General features: G+C 56.9%; 2 protein-coding genes across 7 annotated transcripts; one reads left to right on the top strand and one right to left on the bottom strand.

The window, feature by feature from the left end:
* Positions 1 to 969: 969 nt before the first annotated feature.
* On the bottom strand, positions 970 to 9,165 carry SPSB3 (splA/ryanodine receptor domain and SOCS box containing 3). 6 transcript variants are annotated; one of them, XM_064520469.1, is made up of 8 exons: positions 9,082 to 9,155; positions 8,330 to 8,397; positions 7,779 to 7,927; positions 5,416 to 5,593; positions 4,192 to 4,379; positions 3,365 to 3,467; positions 2,333 to 2,458; positions 970 to 2,013 (listed from the first exon to the last, which is right to left on the bottom strand). In XM_064520469.1, the coding sequence occupies exons 1-8, from the start codon at positions 9,138 to 9,140 to the stop codon at positions 1,670 to 1,672; spliced, it is 1,215 nt and encodes a 404-aa protein (XP_064376539.1). In that variant the 5' UTR covers positions 9,141 to 9,155; the 3' UTR covers positions 970 to 1,669. The 6 variants fall into 6 exon arrangements, with proteins under 6 accessions (XP_064376539.1, XP_064376538.1, XP_064376542.1 ...); XM_064520468.1 differs by having other exon boundaries at positions 8,277 to 8,397; positions 9,086 to 9,118; XM_064520472.1 differs by having other exon boundaries at positions 9,086 to 9,104.
* A 304-nt stretch (positions 9,166 to 9,469) lies between these two features.
* NUBP2 (NUBP iron-sulfur cluster assembly factor 2, cytosolic) lies at positions 9,470 to 15,264 on the top strand. Its single transcript, XM_064520473.1, has 8 exons — positions 9,470 to 9,553; positions 10,842 to 10,960; positions 11,680 to 11,878; positions 12,497 to 12,651; positions 13,200 to 13,310; positions 13,650 to 13,719; positions 14,283 to 14,429; positions 14,549 to 15,264. The coding sequence occupies exons 1-7, from the start codon at positions 9,535 to 9,537 to the stop codon at positions 14,426 to 14,428; spliced, it is 819 nt and encodes a 272-aa protein (XP_064376543.1). The 5' UTR covers positions 9,470 to 9,534; the 3' UTR covers position 14,429; positions 14,549 to 15,264.
* The last annotated feature ends 279 nt before the right edge of the window (positions 15,265 to 15,543 follow it).

A 15,543-nucleotide genomic window follows, 5' to 3' on the forward strand; every position in this document is an offset into this window, starting at 1 on the left:
GCACCCAGCACTGCTGGAGCGGCAGACTGGGTATGATTAAGACAGCACGTGGCCGGGCTGCCATGAGCAGGCGGTGCTGGGCTCCCTAACGCAGCCCCTCTCCCACAGTGCTCCTCGCTGTCCTGCCTGTCGGGTCTCACAGCAACGCTACTTTGGCACTGAGGGCTATAAACAGGAGTAGGCTGAACTGCCAAATGCAACCATCTAAGTGGCCTCCCAGCTGGATCGGCTCGAGGATCACTTCCCTGAGCCAGTCCCTTCTGGCATGATGACAGAGCCCCAGCAGTTAAAACTGCTTAGGAACCTGATTCATCCTCTTGCTACTCAATTTGTTCCCAGACAATGCCTATATGTCCTAATCTGCTAGGAGCAGCTAAAGCACTTTTACCTCCTCTTTCCTGCCTAATATGTTAAGGTAGATCAAATGCAAAAAAAGCAGGCAGGCTTTTCTGAGTGTGATCTGCTGGCAGCAATACCAGGTCACTACTGGATTACTCTGACTAAAGTGCCAGGTCCTATTCCAGCATTTCCTCTCAGCACATATGGGAGAACAGGGGCCTGCCACAGGCAGTGCACAAATCTGTTATTGGCCTTTTGTACAAAGAAGCTGCACTGATTTTCAGTCTCTGGAGGGGATATTTGGGGTTGTTTGTCCAGACATGTAACCTGTTAAGAGATTCAGATTATAAAATTCTGCAGTACATCAGTCTCCCTTCTTGTTTGCAGCCACAGGTGTCAGTCTGGCTCTGCTAGAGATCAATCTAGGCCAGACACTGATGTTTCAGAGAAAAGTGCAGGAAGCCTCCAGGGGCAGAGGCAAGATAATCTCCACTTCCTTTATGTCAGCTAGATCTGACAAACAGATACTACATTTAAAACAGCCTCTCCAGTTTGTTAGCTGTGCTAGAGTGGCTATTTTTGACAACCACATTCAGATTCATGCCTTCAAGGGCCATAAGAGGAAAGCAAGACGGTTTATACTTTTATTATTACAGTTTAATACAGTCTTTGATACAGGAGAAGCAGCAGTAGCCAACATGCAAAGCAATTAAAGTCATCAGGGGCTCAAGAAAGATCACTAACAGCTCAACTCCTGTAAGTAACTGCTCTTTCACAACAGTGCCAATGGTCACATAGCATAGATGCATCTTTAGGAGCCCATTTCCCTACATGCTGCCGTTCAGTCATGCCCCACCATTGTGAAGAATTCATTGCAAATACCAAACCAACACACAACAGTTAGAAGGAGGGAGACTCCACTTTGACTTTTGTCTTTTGGTAAGTCAGTTATTTGATTATAGTTTGCTAAAAGTGTGCTTTGAAATTAGGAGGCCATTCTAAGTCTTGTCTCTGCTGAACAGTCTACAGAGAAGAGCGATTCTTCAAAAAGAGGTGATGACTTTGATACCAAGGCAGGAGATTAAGCTCAGATATTTGGCTGCAGTTTACCTGTTCCACAGAGATGGGACCTCTTTGAGTCAATAGGTATTTTCAATGCAAGTGATGGATGTTTAGCATAAAGATTTCAAACAGCATAAGAGAAATCTTTGCAAACAAGTAGAAACCGATGTCCCCATTAAGAAAGAGGTGCATCAGGCCTGGACTGCCCTTGCAGGCAGCAGAACAAAACCCCACTCGACCCCCTCAAGGCAGTTCGTCTGAAGAGACATTATGTCCTCCTGCACCGCTTCCTTTGGCAGGCCTCTGCATCTGAGCCACAAGAGCTATCTGAGTCGCTTCCCGATGAGGAGGAGGAAGGCTTCGATGTGCTATAGTTCATGCTCAAGACCCACCCAAGTTTGTTATGTAGCACTTGTTTGAGTCCTGGTGGCAATGGCAGCACCTCCAGTGTGTCCACGTAGTTAGGCAGGAGCTGGCGCAGGCGATAACAGCAGAGATACTGGAGGGATGTGCAGCTGGCACAGGAGCGGATCACCTTCATGCTGCTCTTGGCCGCTGTGGAGCACACCATGGGGTAGAACTTCTTGTTCTGCAGCTTGGTAGCTGCAACCCCTGCCAGGGACAGCAGCAAGGAGGTTTCAAGTTAGTTTTGACTAGGGCATCTCACTTCTCTCAGCTACCCCGAACGCGCTAACTACAAAGCCGTCAGGAAACACTTGGAAAACAGCCTTTTGGAAAACAAGTCTATTAAATAACACATTTAACCTTCCTCCCACTCACTTCATGCCTTGATTTTTCTTCTATTTTGCCAGTATTTTCTCCTGCAGTCCAGCTGCAGGCAGACTTGCAGTTCAACTAAACATGCAGCGTTTCGTTTCCCTCCGTTTCAGTTGCTATGCCTGACAGCTGGTGGGGCTGCCCTTCCTCTTACCTATGCATTTCCGGTTTTTGAAGAACGTGAGTGTCCCATGCCACGTGTCCAAATGCACCCCAATGATGGAGCCTTGGCCAAACCTCGAGGAGAAGTTTGTTTTGTCTCCCTTGTGATGCAATAGTCCTTAAAACAATAAACCTTACATTCAGTAGAAAGCCTGTGTTCCACAAATTCATCCCAACTTCCATATACGTCACCACAAGCTCCCAGCTGGTACCAGCTTGGCCACTGCCTAAAAAATCCTTTAGCTTCCTCATCACTCACTCACTATTCTCCCACCCCAGAGTGTGGGGTGAGAACAGGAGAGGATGTTGAGGCTTCGGAACATCACGGTACAGGCAGTAACATAAAAAACCCTGGATCAGTGCTATGCAACCTGCAGTCCAGCGTCCCTGGAGATTCATGCACCAGTTCTAAGGGTCTGCAAAAGGCGGCTAAGAAAAGCCAGCTTGAACTTGCTGCAGACAGCTGGCTCGTGAAATCAGTAATGAAGCCTGGACCTCTGCTAGAAGAGGAGGTGGGAGCGCATGAGTCTGAAGAGCACTGTTCCACATCATTAGCTTGAAGTACAAGTTGTTGGTACTTTTCTGCGTCAGTACGAACGAGAGGAGGAAGGAAAGGAATGCCTGGGGCAGGGTGAGTACCTCTGGGTCCTCCCCAGAAGTGCTCCTTTGACGTAGGCAAGCACAAGCAAGGTGAGACACCCCAAAAGCTGAAAGCAGCCCATCCTACACAGCCGGCTAGGGAGTGCCTGGCACAGCATTACAGCACATACAACGCCAAGGCAAACGCTGTGGGTGCGCAGTACTGCTGCTGAAATGAGCAGCCCACTGCACACCGTTCAAGCACATACAGAGGCCGGCTGCAGGCAGCAGCTCCAGTTCTACCTGACAAAGAGACTCAGTTCTGGAAGCCATTTTGGCCTCAAGCCAGTTCAGAACATTCAATTCTCAGACTCCTAGGAAAATGCTAAGGCCTTTGCTGGCCTTCCAGCCATCCTGCCCTCTGACACTTCCCTGCCTGGATTACCTGTGTAGGAGAGTCCCCAGCTGTCTTCATCCTTGCCCAGCAGACTGCAGAAGGTGTGGCGGTACTTGTCCAGATTCACATCCGACGTCCCAATTCCTACCATCTGGAGGCAGGCAGGTCCCGGGAAGAAGAACACAAGCTCTTAGTGTCTGCTGCAGGCACCAAACACTCTTAAAGCAACAAAATGCAATTGAGATTCCACCTCTGAGTCTCCCTTCCTTTTCTTGGCACAGTCCGCGATGTTAGAGGCTTTGGTGAAGCCAAGTCAGATGTTTCAGGCCTCTGAGGGTTTGCCCTGCACTGCGGGTACTCAGTAGCTGGACTGGGGAGGTGCATCGTCAGCAGAGCTGGGGGAGCTAACAGGGCTGTGGCCGCTGCACTAACAGCGTCGAGCAAGGTCAGGCTCCTGATCACAAGCCACACGAGCTGTGACACAGCCGTGCACCCAACACCAGCCCTGCTGGAGGTAAGGACCAATTCCAGGGGGAAGGAAGGGAGTAAGCATTGCACGCCCCAGTGCACTCAGCAGAACATCACTCCGAACCACACACCTCCCTGAACACTTTCCATCGCTGAGGTTGAGCACTGGTGTGGCCTGATCTTGCTATTTTAAGTCTGTCACTAATGACCTACCAGTAACACAGAAAAGGGATGCAGGAAAGCTGGGTTCCAGTCATGATTGCTGTGGCGTCGTGCAAAACTGCTTACCCTCCCCGCTTCAGTTTCCTAACTGCTAAACGAGGATATCTATGTGAACCACTGGATGAAGCTTGCTGTCCTGCTAAAGGAATGCTGGACATCTCTGTAAGCGACTCTGTTCAACATACCATGTCTGTGCCATAGACTGGGGAGGTCATCTTGATCTCCCAGAAGTGCTGCCCGTCTGCCAGCTCCTTGTTGCCCCGGATAGCAGCCGTGCCACAGCTGTATTCCATGTGGAAGTTCACCTTGCGGTTGTCGCAGGTCAGCAGGGTGGCCGTCGACTTGTTCAGGTCATCCCACACCCAATCAAAGTCTGTTCAGGAGACACACAGGGGACAAACATGGGAGAATGCAGCTGGGGAGCAAACATCGAGCCAAAGCACAGACAGTCATTTGTTTCGAGGCCCCGTCAAAACTCTATTTTTTTTTTTTTGTTTTTTTACTGTTTAGCAGGGTAAATCCTTAGCTGTGCAAGTTGGCAGTTATTTGAGGCCTGAATTATTCTGCAGTGTCCCAACAGGGACAGTTCAGTGCTCTCTCCTGCCTGAGGCTGTCAGCATTCACCAGTTCTCATCTCAGTTTTCAGTTTCAGTTGCAAAGTGGCTTCTCCAGCCTCAGCAGTTGCGGTTCCCCTGTTCCAGGTGCTAGCGGTGCCCAAGGCTGGGCACGAGCCGGGAGCAGAGGGAGAGCAGCTGATACAGCTCTCAGGGCCTGGCAAACCAAACCCAGCCTGGAGGAGCGAGCCACACGGTCACTCAGCTGGGCTCGAGTAACAGCAACGCAGAGCGAGGTGGAGCCCTGGGTTTCTTTGGAGAGAATCATACTCATCTCTTGTAGGCTCAAGGGGCTACAGGCAGAGCACAAGCACTCTGACGGCTCCCCTATCCTACGTGCTCTCTTGGCCAGGCCAGGCCCACCCTCTGCCTAGCTTTCCTCACCTGCTCCGAGCAGGCCCTGCCACGTACCTGGGCACCCTGCCAGCTGCACCAGGGATCAGCACTAACAGGGCAACAACCACAAGGGCCAGTTTCACTTGTGGCCAGAGCTGGATTTGAAAGCAGGTCTCCAGAGGTGAACTCTGATTCACTGACAGGTTCAGCCCTGAGCCCTCGAATCACCACAGAACGCATGTGCTTGTAACCTCCCTAAGGTCTGCCCAGTCTTGAGATGTAAACAGAGGAGCACTGCGTGCAGCGATGGAGATAAGGATCCCCGCGCAAAACTAGGCAGCTGCACAGGGCGGGGGAGGCAGGCCGTGCCACCACTCAGCCAACGGGAGTGGGGCCGGGACTGCACCCACCGCGAACCCCAGAGGAGTACGCCGGGCAGCTGAGGAGCCCCTTGCTTACACTCATCCTCCTCGCCGCACTGGCAGTCCTTGACGCGGTGGATGGCGTGCAGGCTGGAGCAGTAGGGCGCCTCGTTCTGGTTCTCGCAGTTGCAGTAGGATTCTCCCGTCACGGGGATGGCGCTCGGGATGGAGGGCGACAGGGAAGAAAACTCCGGCTCCGAATCCGAGTCGCTGTGCTGCCGGGGAGAGCAGAGGAACGGTCGCTACTAAACACCCCCACGATCAGAGAGCTGGACCTGCAGCCAGCAGAGATGCCTGCTCCCCCCACAGCCAGGCTGCTCTGGGGGCACCCACGCAGCGCAGAGCCACGCGGGGAGGTCCCCAGGCTCACTCTGGAGCCAGCAGCAGCACGGCTGCATCGTGCCCAGGCCTGGCAAGGGGTTGCGTCAGTGAAAACACTCTGCTTCGAGGAGCGGGCTAGCACCTGGCTGTGCTGCAGAGCCTGCCTCCCAAAACTGGAGAGGATCTTGGGGAACCTGGCACCGTAGGATGCAGATGTGCTCTTTGTGCCTCTGTAGTTTCCAGCTCCACCATGTCCAGAAAACTCCCACAACTGCAGGGGTTAAGGAGGAGGGAAGGGGCGCAGCCGGCAGCAGCGTGACAGGCTCTGAGCAGTGCAGGTCTTTGGCGTACTCCACGATAGAGCCGGGTTTTCAACATGCCCGTTACGGGCTCTTGGGAGGGCTGGAGGCCACGTCCAAGGCACCACAAACAGCAGGCGCACACACTGCTGTATGCAGGATCTGTGCACCTCCAAAGGGGCCCGTGCCTCCGCTGCCGAGCCGGGAGAGAGCCGCACTGCTGAAAACCCTGCTCTAGCAAGACTGAGAGCTGGAGGAGAAGCGAGATAAACAAGACGAGGAGGAAAAGGGAAAGAAAGGAGGCCAGGCAGGGGAGCCGGCAGAACAAAGCAGAACCAGTTAAGCAGTAAGGCTGCGGCCCCTCATACCAGCGCTGCAGACAGGCCCACAGGGAACCTGCTGGAGGATTAAAAGGCTTTTGTTTACTTTGACGCATGAACACAAAAACTTGATTTGCTGTTCCCTGACGTCAAGAGACTGAAGTGTCCCCACACTGGACACTACAAGAGCTCTGTCCCGCCCCATATGTTAGGGGAGGTTTGGTGTCACCTAAAGGAGTAGACCTCAGCGGGTTACCCTGGGTTTACGCACTGGTCAGATATACCTGCTCGTTACTCATCCCCACCCCAACGCCCGTGGCAGATTTTGTAATCACTATTTAAAGACAAAACCCTTTTGAACTCATGTTTCTTTAGCTGTGTAAGACAGCAGGACTTGAAAAGACTCAGGCTTACTTATCTCCTGCCAACCCCCCCTCTCCTGTTCTAAATCTGCCCTGCGCATTAGAAAGCTTCACTTCTGCCTCTCATTGCCCCTCCATAACTGCTGCTCTCTAGAAATCTGGCTGTTCCTATCACTGCAGAAACATGAAGCTACTTTGACAGCAGAGAAAAGGCTCATTTTCTTGGAGTGCTGCATACAGATTTGGACATAGTGCTCTGGCAGTGGCCTTGCAATGCTTTAGCCTATCTTTTAAGCACCAGGAGCCGTTCCCTGTGTTCCCACCACCACACTCACTGCTTGGGGAATCCAACTCACGTACTTGAGGACTGGGGAGATGGGCGAAGGGGGCAGAGGTGAGTCTAACTCTCTCCTTCTTGCACTGTTTTACTGACTGCTTTCCCTGCTGCATTCCCATCTTCCAGCACACCTGCAAGCTGGGGCCAGATTCAGAAGTGATGTGCACATTACAGGTTGGGAAGCATAAGAGAATTTAAATTAAAAGGTATTCAAGTATGAATTGAATGTGAAGCAGCCCCCACTCCCTCCAACACCAGCTGCATGAGGGCAAGAAGTTAGCATAGCTATACAGCAAGCGAGATTGGAGAACTGATCTACGTTAAATATGTATTTAGATCACTGTTTAAAAAGTATGTGTCAAAAATATTTTATATGCTACATATACTACACACACGCATTTTATATACTTTTAAAAAAGAGAATTTAGCTTAGTACCAATCAATTCCCTTGGCTCAAATAACCAGAGGGAGCAGAGCTGTAGTGCACAGTGGCAGGAGCTGGCGATAAGCAGCTTCGTCCCTGTCGCACAAAGACACACTTGGGAGTCCCACACCCCAGGTTAGCAGGACCTGGAGCCAGACAAGCAACCACCTCCATCTGCTCAGACAGCCTGTAAGAGCCTTTTTTGATTTTTGGCCATTTTTTTGTGCTGAAATTCTAGCTGCTCAATTACATGGACCTCGAGCAGCCAGTGCCTGCTGTCGGGGGAGAGGGAAGCTTTCCCTCGTGTTGCTTTAAAGCTGTCTGGACACCAGCTTACCTGCCCATCGGAGTCATAGCCCCAGCCCCGTGCGCCGGTGGCCAAGGCGACGGCCCGGGTGTCTGCGTCGCGGCGCACCCCGCTCAGGACGAAGTGCCAGGCCCTGCTGCTGCGCGTGCGTCGCGCCATGGTGTTCCGGGACAGGTAAGCTGCGGTGCCGAGGGAGAAGGGGGTTACACGTAGCGGCAACGTCCCTCTCCCACCCGCCACTCACCCAGCTCTGCCTCGGCGGCAGCCTCCCCCCAAGTCACCACAGCCCACACGGGCGCAGATCAGCGCTGACCATGCCCTCGCGGGCACCGTCGATAGATGGGTAGTAAAATAAGCGGACAGATCCTGCCATCCAGCATCTGCCCAGCCTGAAGAGGGTCAGGATGACCAGCCATCACGCACGGCCTCTCCCGTGCCCGGTAACCCCGGAGCAGCCACTTGAGCTCCGACTGAACCGTTCAGCCCTCCGCACCGCTGCGGCCACCACGGGGGCCGAGCCACACGCACCGACCCGCTGCAGGTGCTGTTGGCTGAACCCCGAGGAAGTGCCCGTTACACACCGGGCAGGAGCCGCTCCGGAGGAGACTCTGCTGTCAGCACTGGGGGGACGAGACTTCGTGCTTGCTGGCTGAAGGGAAAATGCCCTTTTGGGGGCCTGTCCCGACTCGCCTCGAGGACAGCAGGCAGCAGCAAAGACGCTCTTGTGCCCCGAGCCGGACGGCAGCGCTGCTCAGAGACGGGCTCCTGCGGCCCTGGGGCCGGCCCGACACCGAACGCGCTCGCAGGCGTCGCGCCCGGGCATTGCGGCGGGCGAACCGCGCCGGCGGCCCCGAGGCCCGGCCTCGTCCCTCCCCAGGTTCCCTTCCGCAGCAGCAGCTCCCCGCGAGCCGCCTGCAGCGCCGCGACCTGCCGCCCGCCTCGCAAACCCGCTCCCCGGCTCGGCCTCCCCGGCAGGCCGGGCACCGCACCGCCGGCCCGGGCGGCTCCTCCCGCGCTGCCCAGCGGGGGCCCCTCCGGCGGCTCCGGGAGCGGCCGCGCAGGGCGAACGCGACCCCCCCCACACACTCCCAGCCCGGACGCCCGCCAGGGAGCAGCGAGGCGAGGCGAGGCCCGGCCCCGGCCCCCGCCCAGGCCGCGCTCCGGCCTCCCCGGCCGGGCCCCGCGCTCGCCGCCGCCGCCCAGCCCGCGCCCACCGGGCCAGGCCAGGCCAGGCCAGGCCAGGCCAGGCCAGGCCAGGCCCGGCCCGCACCCCCGCCCGCCCGCGCCCACCTGCCCTGCCCTGCCCGGCCCGGCCCCGCCGCCGCGCTCTGACCTACTTTCCCCTCCCGGGACATAAACAATCCGCGCTCGGCCCCGCCCCCGCACGCCCATTGGCTGCGGCCGCGCCGGGCCCCGCCGCGACGCGCTCGCGGTTGGCGGAGAGCCCCGCCGCTCACGGCTCCGGCGGGGGGAGGGCGCGGCGGGGAAGGCGCCCGCGGTCAGCGCCACGCCACTGGCTGCCCCGCGTGTCAATCGTGCGGGCGGTGCGCCATTGGGCGGCGACCGCTGATGCCGTCACGTGCGGCGGGGCAAAGCGCTGAGTCCATTGGCTGACCGCGACGCCCATCGAGGCCGGAGGGTGGAGCCCGAGGCTGAGCGAGCGGCTTGGAGTGGCTGTGGCGGCCAGAAAGGAGAGTGCGCGCGTCGCGATTGGGGGAGGTGCCTGTCGCTCTGCGGGGGGGCGGGGCTCCAGCCGCCGGAAGGCGGAAGCGAGCAGGGCAGCAGCATGGAGGAGGCGGCAGGGGGTGAGCGCCGCAGTGGGGGTCTCTTTCGAGCGTGGGGGCTGCCAGGGAGGGGCGCCGCGCGGGGCTGGGGGGGCCGGGACTTCCGGGGGGGGCAGCGCCGCGGTGGCCGGCGCGGGGGCGGTAGGCCCGGGGCGGCGGGGCCGGCAGGCCCGGGGCGGCGGGGCCGGCTCCCGGGGCGGGGGGGGCCCTAAGGCGGACGGGACGGGGGCCCGGGCCCAGCTCCGGCGCAAGGAGCGCCGCGGCGACCGGCCCGGGGGGCCCGGGGCTCCCGGTGCCCGGCACCCGGTGGAGGCAGCGCCGGGGTGGCCCGGCCCAGCGGGGGCCCGGTGCTCCCGGGGCCGCCTTGCGACGCGGCTCCGCGTAACGCCGCCCCCCGCCCCACGTTACCGTCGGTGGAGGTGCGGATGAGGTCCGCCATGGTGCGGGCGGGCTCCATGCCGGCGGCGCGGTGCGGGGCGGCGGGCGCCTGCCGGCCGTGGGGCCGTGAGTCAGGCGGGCTGCGGCGGTGACGGGGCGCCCGGGAACGCGGGGCCGCCCGGCGGGTTGGGCGGCGCCTGCCCCGCGCCGGCCCTCGGCGCTGTCCCGCGCTGCCGGGGCTCCGAGCTGGGGGCTCCTGCCGGCAGCGCCGCCCCCGCCCCCGGCCTGTCCCCCTGTCAGAGCCTTCCTCTTTCCCGGGGGCGCTGGCGGGTTTTTCTCACGTTTTTCCCCTTCAACCTTGCCCTGTGTCGAGAGCTTGTGTCAGCAGATCCCTGAGCCCCTGAAACACGTGCTGACAGCGCAGCAAGGAGGCTCGAGGTGACCTGGGCTTCTAGGAGTGCGAGAAGCATGGTGCAAAGGGGGAAACGCCAAGGGGCCAGCTTCAGAGAGCCTCATGGCAATTCCTGCAAAGGGCTGAGGCCGAAATTTGGCCTGGGCATACATGTGACAAACTCCTTCCCTGGATGTGTATTGCGTTGCTGCCTGAGTGCTGCATAGGTCACCAGGCCAAAGTTTTTACCCTCCACGGGCTCTTTGTTGGACTTGCCGTTGCTCTGATCTTTTTCCTAATAGCAGAAGGTCTGTGTTAAATCCACCCTCTTTTTTTTTTTGCCCTGTTTTCATATGCCTGAAACAAGCTTGTTGGAGTCGCACCATCTCGTCTCAGCTGGCGACAGCCACTGTTATTGTGTGCAGCATGTTGCTGGCGCAGTGGCAGCCGACTGAGCTGGCTGATCAGGGCGTTGCTGCCTGCACAGCGCGAGGTCGAGGAGCGGGTCTGATGCCCTGTTACTGTTCTGCTTCTTCCCAGAGAGGAGTAACCTGGCGGGGGTGCGGCACATCCTCCTGGTGCTCTCGGGGAAGGGCGGCGTGGGGAAGAGCACCATCGCCACCGAGCTGGCTTTGTCTCTGCGGCACTCGGGGAAGAAGGTGAGTGAGGGCTCGTGGGGTGGGGGAGCTCCGTGTGCGCTCTCTCCCTTCTGATCTCCGGCTGGGCTTGGCTTTGCTCAGCCTTTCTGCACGTGTCTGTTCGGTGAGCAGAGCGTAAAGCTCCTCCGTGGCGGAGGCTGCTGCTGGGAGCAGCAGTGCTGCCTGTGACAGAAACTTGAGTATGGTTTTTTTTTCTGTGCTTACTTGGTTCTGCACAGTCTGACTGTGCAGTTCACTTCCCCTTTATCCAGGAGACTAAAATGATCCCCCCAAAAGTTATTTCTGTCATGTGCCAAATGAAGGCACTGAGAAATGACTTGCTTTTTTGTGGTATAGTACGCAGCCACTTTGTGGAGTGATGTGGGTGAGCTGAAAGACAGCATCACCCTGGGGGCAAAGGGGAGCCGTGTGGGCATGAGACAGGCTGGGGATTTTGTAAAGGCTCTGTGGAGCAGACACCACTTAGATTCTGATAGGTCTCTTGAATAAAGACTTCCCAAAAGTGCCTCTAAACACCAAAGAGATGTCCCTTGTAAGGATGGGGATCTGGAGGACCCTAGTCGAAGGATACCGGTCAGAACTGGCGCTTTGGCTCCCGAGGTGCAGAGTCCCTCTGAAGCACTGAGAGCTGCTGGAGCTCATACGCTGCTTTCCCTTGCCCAAGGAGGGAGCCCAGCTGGGTGCTGCATGGGTGCTCAGGCCTGTCTGCTTGCCTGCAGGTGGGGATCCTGGATGTGGACCTGTGCGGCCCCAGCATACCCCGCATGTTCAACGTGCAGGACAACGATGTGCACCAGTGCGACAGCGGCTGGGTGCCAGTTTTTGTGGACCAAGACAAAAGCATCTCGCTCATGTCCATCGGCTTCCTGCTGGAAAAGCCGGATGATGCTGTGGTGTGGAGAGGACCCAAGAAAAATGGTACAGATGTTTTTTGCTGTTTGTAACAACCTTCCAGCGCTAGGCGTCTTCTGCAAAACTTCCTGGAGCTGATGCTTGTTCTGCCCAGGGCCTGGGCTCTTCCAGACGTCATGTTCCTTGGCAGCCTGTGCTCAAATGTAGGCTGCAGTCTGAAAGCCCCTCTCCTGGGACAGAGGCCAGTGGGTTAGAGGCAGCTGATGTAAATGGCCTGGGGAGAGCCTTTGCTCTATCACTGCTGGTTTCAGCTGAGACCTTGTTAGCAATAAAAGCGTCTCTGATGTGACAAGTCCATGTAACATCGCCTGGGTGTGTTGGGGCTGTCCCCTTGGCACACATCAGTGACATGCTGTCACAGTGAGGTCTCCATGTGTAGCCAGGTACTGTGGAGTCTGATTAGCCTTGGAGACAGGGCTCCAAGTGACCTGGGGGAGGACAATGCTCCTGCACTCCAGGGCTGTCCCCCCTGAGTGGGTTCAGGTGGTCCAGGCTGTGCTGCATGTGCTTTGCTGGCAGGTAGCCCTGCTTGCTCTTCCCTGTCCCCCAGGATGCCTCCTGACCACGTGGCTCCCAGGACACTTGCTAAAACCTGAGATATTTTCACCCCTTTAATTTCCACAGCTTTGATAAAACAATTTGTTGCTGATGTGGCCTGGGGGGACCTGGACTTCCTCATTGTGGACACTCCTCCGGGCACATCCGATGAGCACATCTCCACGGTGGAGGCTTTGCGGCCGTACAAGCCCCTGGGAGCAATCCTAGTCACGACGCCTCAGGTAGGGCAGCCTGCCCGCTCTCCTGGCTCGGTTGGTGGGGGAGTATGCACCCGAGAGTGGGTGCTTTCCCAGGCCTGTCTGTGGCTACTTGCTTTACACCTCCACCTCCTGGGGCAGCCACTGTGTGTCCCTTAGGACGTCTCTGACATCTGTCAGTCAGTTGTGAGTCAAGCCTGCCCTCAAATCCAAGCTTGTCCAATATCTGCCTCTGCTTACACACAAGTGCTTGCTGAGCCAGGGGCTGCCCAAGCGTGGGGCCCGCTGGAAGCTGAGCACCTCTGTCACTTCAGTGCAGGTCTTGCTGCAGCCACTGCCCAAACCCTTCAGCCCCTGCAACACTGTCACCCATCTTCCACTGTGTCCCATGCTCCACTCTTCTGGAGTGCACTGAGGTCTCCTAGCACAAGGTATAGCCAGCAATGGGGAGACAGCATCCCCTAAGCCCCCTTCTCCATGCGTGCTGCACTCTGTGTGTGTATGCCTGCTGCAGAGCTACAGTCTGGCCGGAGAGGCAGACGCCCCTAACCCTCGCCTGCTCTCCCCTGCAGGCAGTGTCTGTGGGGGACGTGAGGCGAGAACTGACGTTCTGTAAGAAGACGGGTTTACGAGTTCTCGGGATCATAGAGAACATGAGTGGTTTCGTCTGCCCGCACTGTTCGGTGAGTTTCTTGATACTGCTGGGCTACTATGGGTTGTCATTCATGATGGGGTTATTGTATGATCTGGCACATAGGGCTGGAGGTCAGGGAATGCCGTGAGGGACGATGCTGTGTGCTTGGAAGATGAGAGTCTCCTGGCTGCTAGTGTGAGGTTTGGAAGAAGCCGCTGGCTCTGCTTTCCTAAAGAGAGCTGGGGGAGGGCAGGGCAAAGACCGTTGCTCTGAGGTTGGAAGGTGGAGGAGAGGTGGCTTTGCTTGCACCCAAGCAGTGCCTGCCCTGTTGTACAGGGCTCTGCACGCTGATGTTTATGACTAACTGCTATTTCTCTTCCTCCTTCAGGAGTGCACAAACATCTTTTCCAAAGGGGGAGGTGAAGAACTGGCAAAGCACGCTGGGGTCCCTTTCCTTGGTGAGTGGCCTCGTGAGCAGAGCCCTCCTTGGTTAGAGGTGATGTCTGTACAGTGCCATGGTGGTGGGGGAGTGCTTGAGTGGAGAGGCGCAGTACCACCAGGGGAGAGAGGCTGGGCTCTGGGTCCCTGGGAGCCCTTGGGGCCTAGGCAGAGGCAAGATGTGGCTATTGCTTCTCTGCCATCCAGAATGCTCACAGTGGGCATCTGGCCTGGCTGGAGCAGAGGCAGAAGTGCCCGGCAGCCCGCTCTGGCTACGGATGTTGTGGTGGCAGAGTAATCAAGCCCAAAGCCCCACGGCTGTCCTGAAATGTCATGAAGCCTCCCTAAGAAAACGCGGAGAGCGTTTGTCACGAAGCACTGTGGTGTGGCTTTGCCCTAGATCCGGAGAGAAGGGTTGCAGGCGAAGTGTGGCTACTGAAGGATTCAGTAGGGATGGCTTCCCTCTTTCCCACTGCTGTCCCAGGAGATGAGGCTGGCGGGGCTATTTCCTCATGGCTGACTGCAGGCCTTTGCCTTGCAACGACCAGGCAGTCACTCTCCCCTTTCCTCCCCTCTCCAATAGGCTCTGTGCCCCTGGACCCGCAGCTCAGCCAGAGCTTGGAGGAGGGCAGAGACTTCATTCAAGAGTTTCCCAAGAGCTCTGCCTTCCCTGCCCTGGCTCACATTGCCCAGCAGATCTTGGATGGGACATCCCCGCAAAGCTCCTGAAGTGGGTATTGAGGTGGACTCTTGTTGGCTGAGGTCCCTGCCCAACACCACCATCAGCAGCTCTTGCTGGTGGGAAAGGGGGGATGCAGAAGCTGTTTCACTATGACACTGTCTCAGCAGGGGATGAAGGGGGGATGCCACTCTTGGAGATCTGAAAAGGGAAGTGCTGCTCCACCCCTGCCTTGGATTTGAAGAGCCCCTGATGGGTGTATCCGCTCATGCAAGGGACGCACATCTGCAGCCTTGGTCTTGCCTTCTGAATGGGCAGGTATTCTGCCCAGATGGTACAGTTGTTCCTAGCCCCGCACACACCGTGCTTTCCTCTGCAAGTTGGTCCGTTGCACAGGTACTTGTGGAGCTCCAGGTTGTTTCCACAACGTCTCATATGCTGCAGCGTTTTCGACAATGACTGAATGCAACTAGCAGCTACGGTGGCTCATACCATTGACTGACACAGTCATTCCCTCGCTAAACCCAAATGGCACAAAGAGTCTGTATCTCGCCTCCACACACTGCTGCCTTCTCTCCTGTCGCTTTTGCTGCGTGACAGATTATATGGTACTTGTGGTTCAGTGGCTGGTGAGTTCGTGCCAGATGCTCTGATCTGCGTCTGAGCCAAACCACCTCACTCGGAAATCTAAGATCGTTGGTACAGAATATGCATCTGAGGGCTTGGCATGTGCTTCATGTGAGAAAATGTCTTTACGTGATCTACTCTCCATTTCACATCTGCATCCTGCCCTAGCGAAAAACGCCATTTCTTGGTCTGCTGGGGCTTGTCATGACTCAGGAATATTTTTAAAGGTTCCAGACAGTAAACACTTTTCTTAAAATCAGTGTGTTGTTTATGCTTTTCTATTGCCGTAGCTGTGAATCTTGGTATTAAGAGCACCTCATTTATCTCTAGGCAGTTTCTACTTTTCCTTCTTCCTCTGTGCCCTTGCTAGCTAGGCTACAGCTAAATCTTTTCACCTTGCCATGGCTGGATCTTAAAAGCTGGCGTGAATTCCTTTGCAGTATCCTTTGCTGCACCTGATGCACATGGGGCTCCCTCAGGCCCCAGGTAGTTTCCTTGCTCAGTGGTCGGAGCGTGCGATTTCCTTTGGCCTCCTTCC

The sequence above is a fragment of the Dromaius novaehollandiae genome, chromosome 14, assembly GCF_036370855.1.
Source record: "Dromaius novaehollandiae isolate bDroNov1 chromosome 14, bDroNov1.hap1, whole genome shotgun sequence".
Lineage (NCBI taxonomy): Eukaryota > Metazoa > Chordata > Aves > Casuariiformes > Dromaiidae > Dromaius > Dromaius novaehollandiae.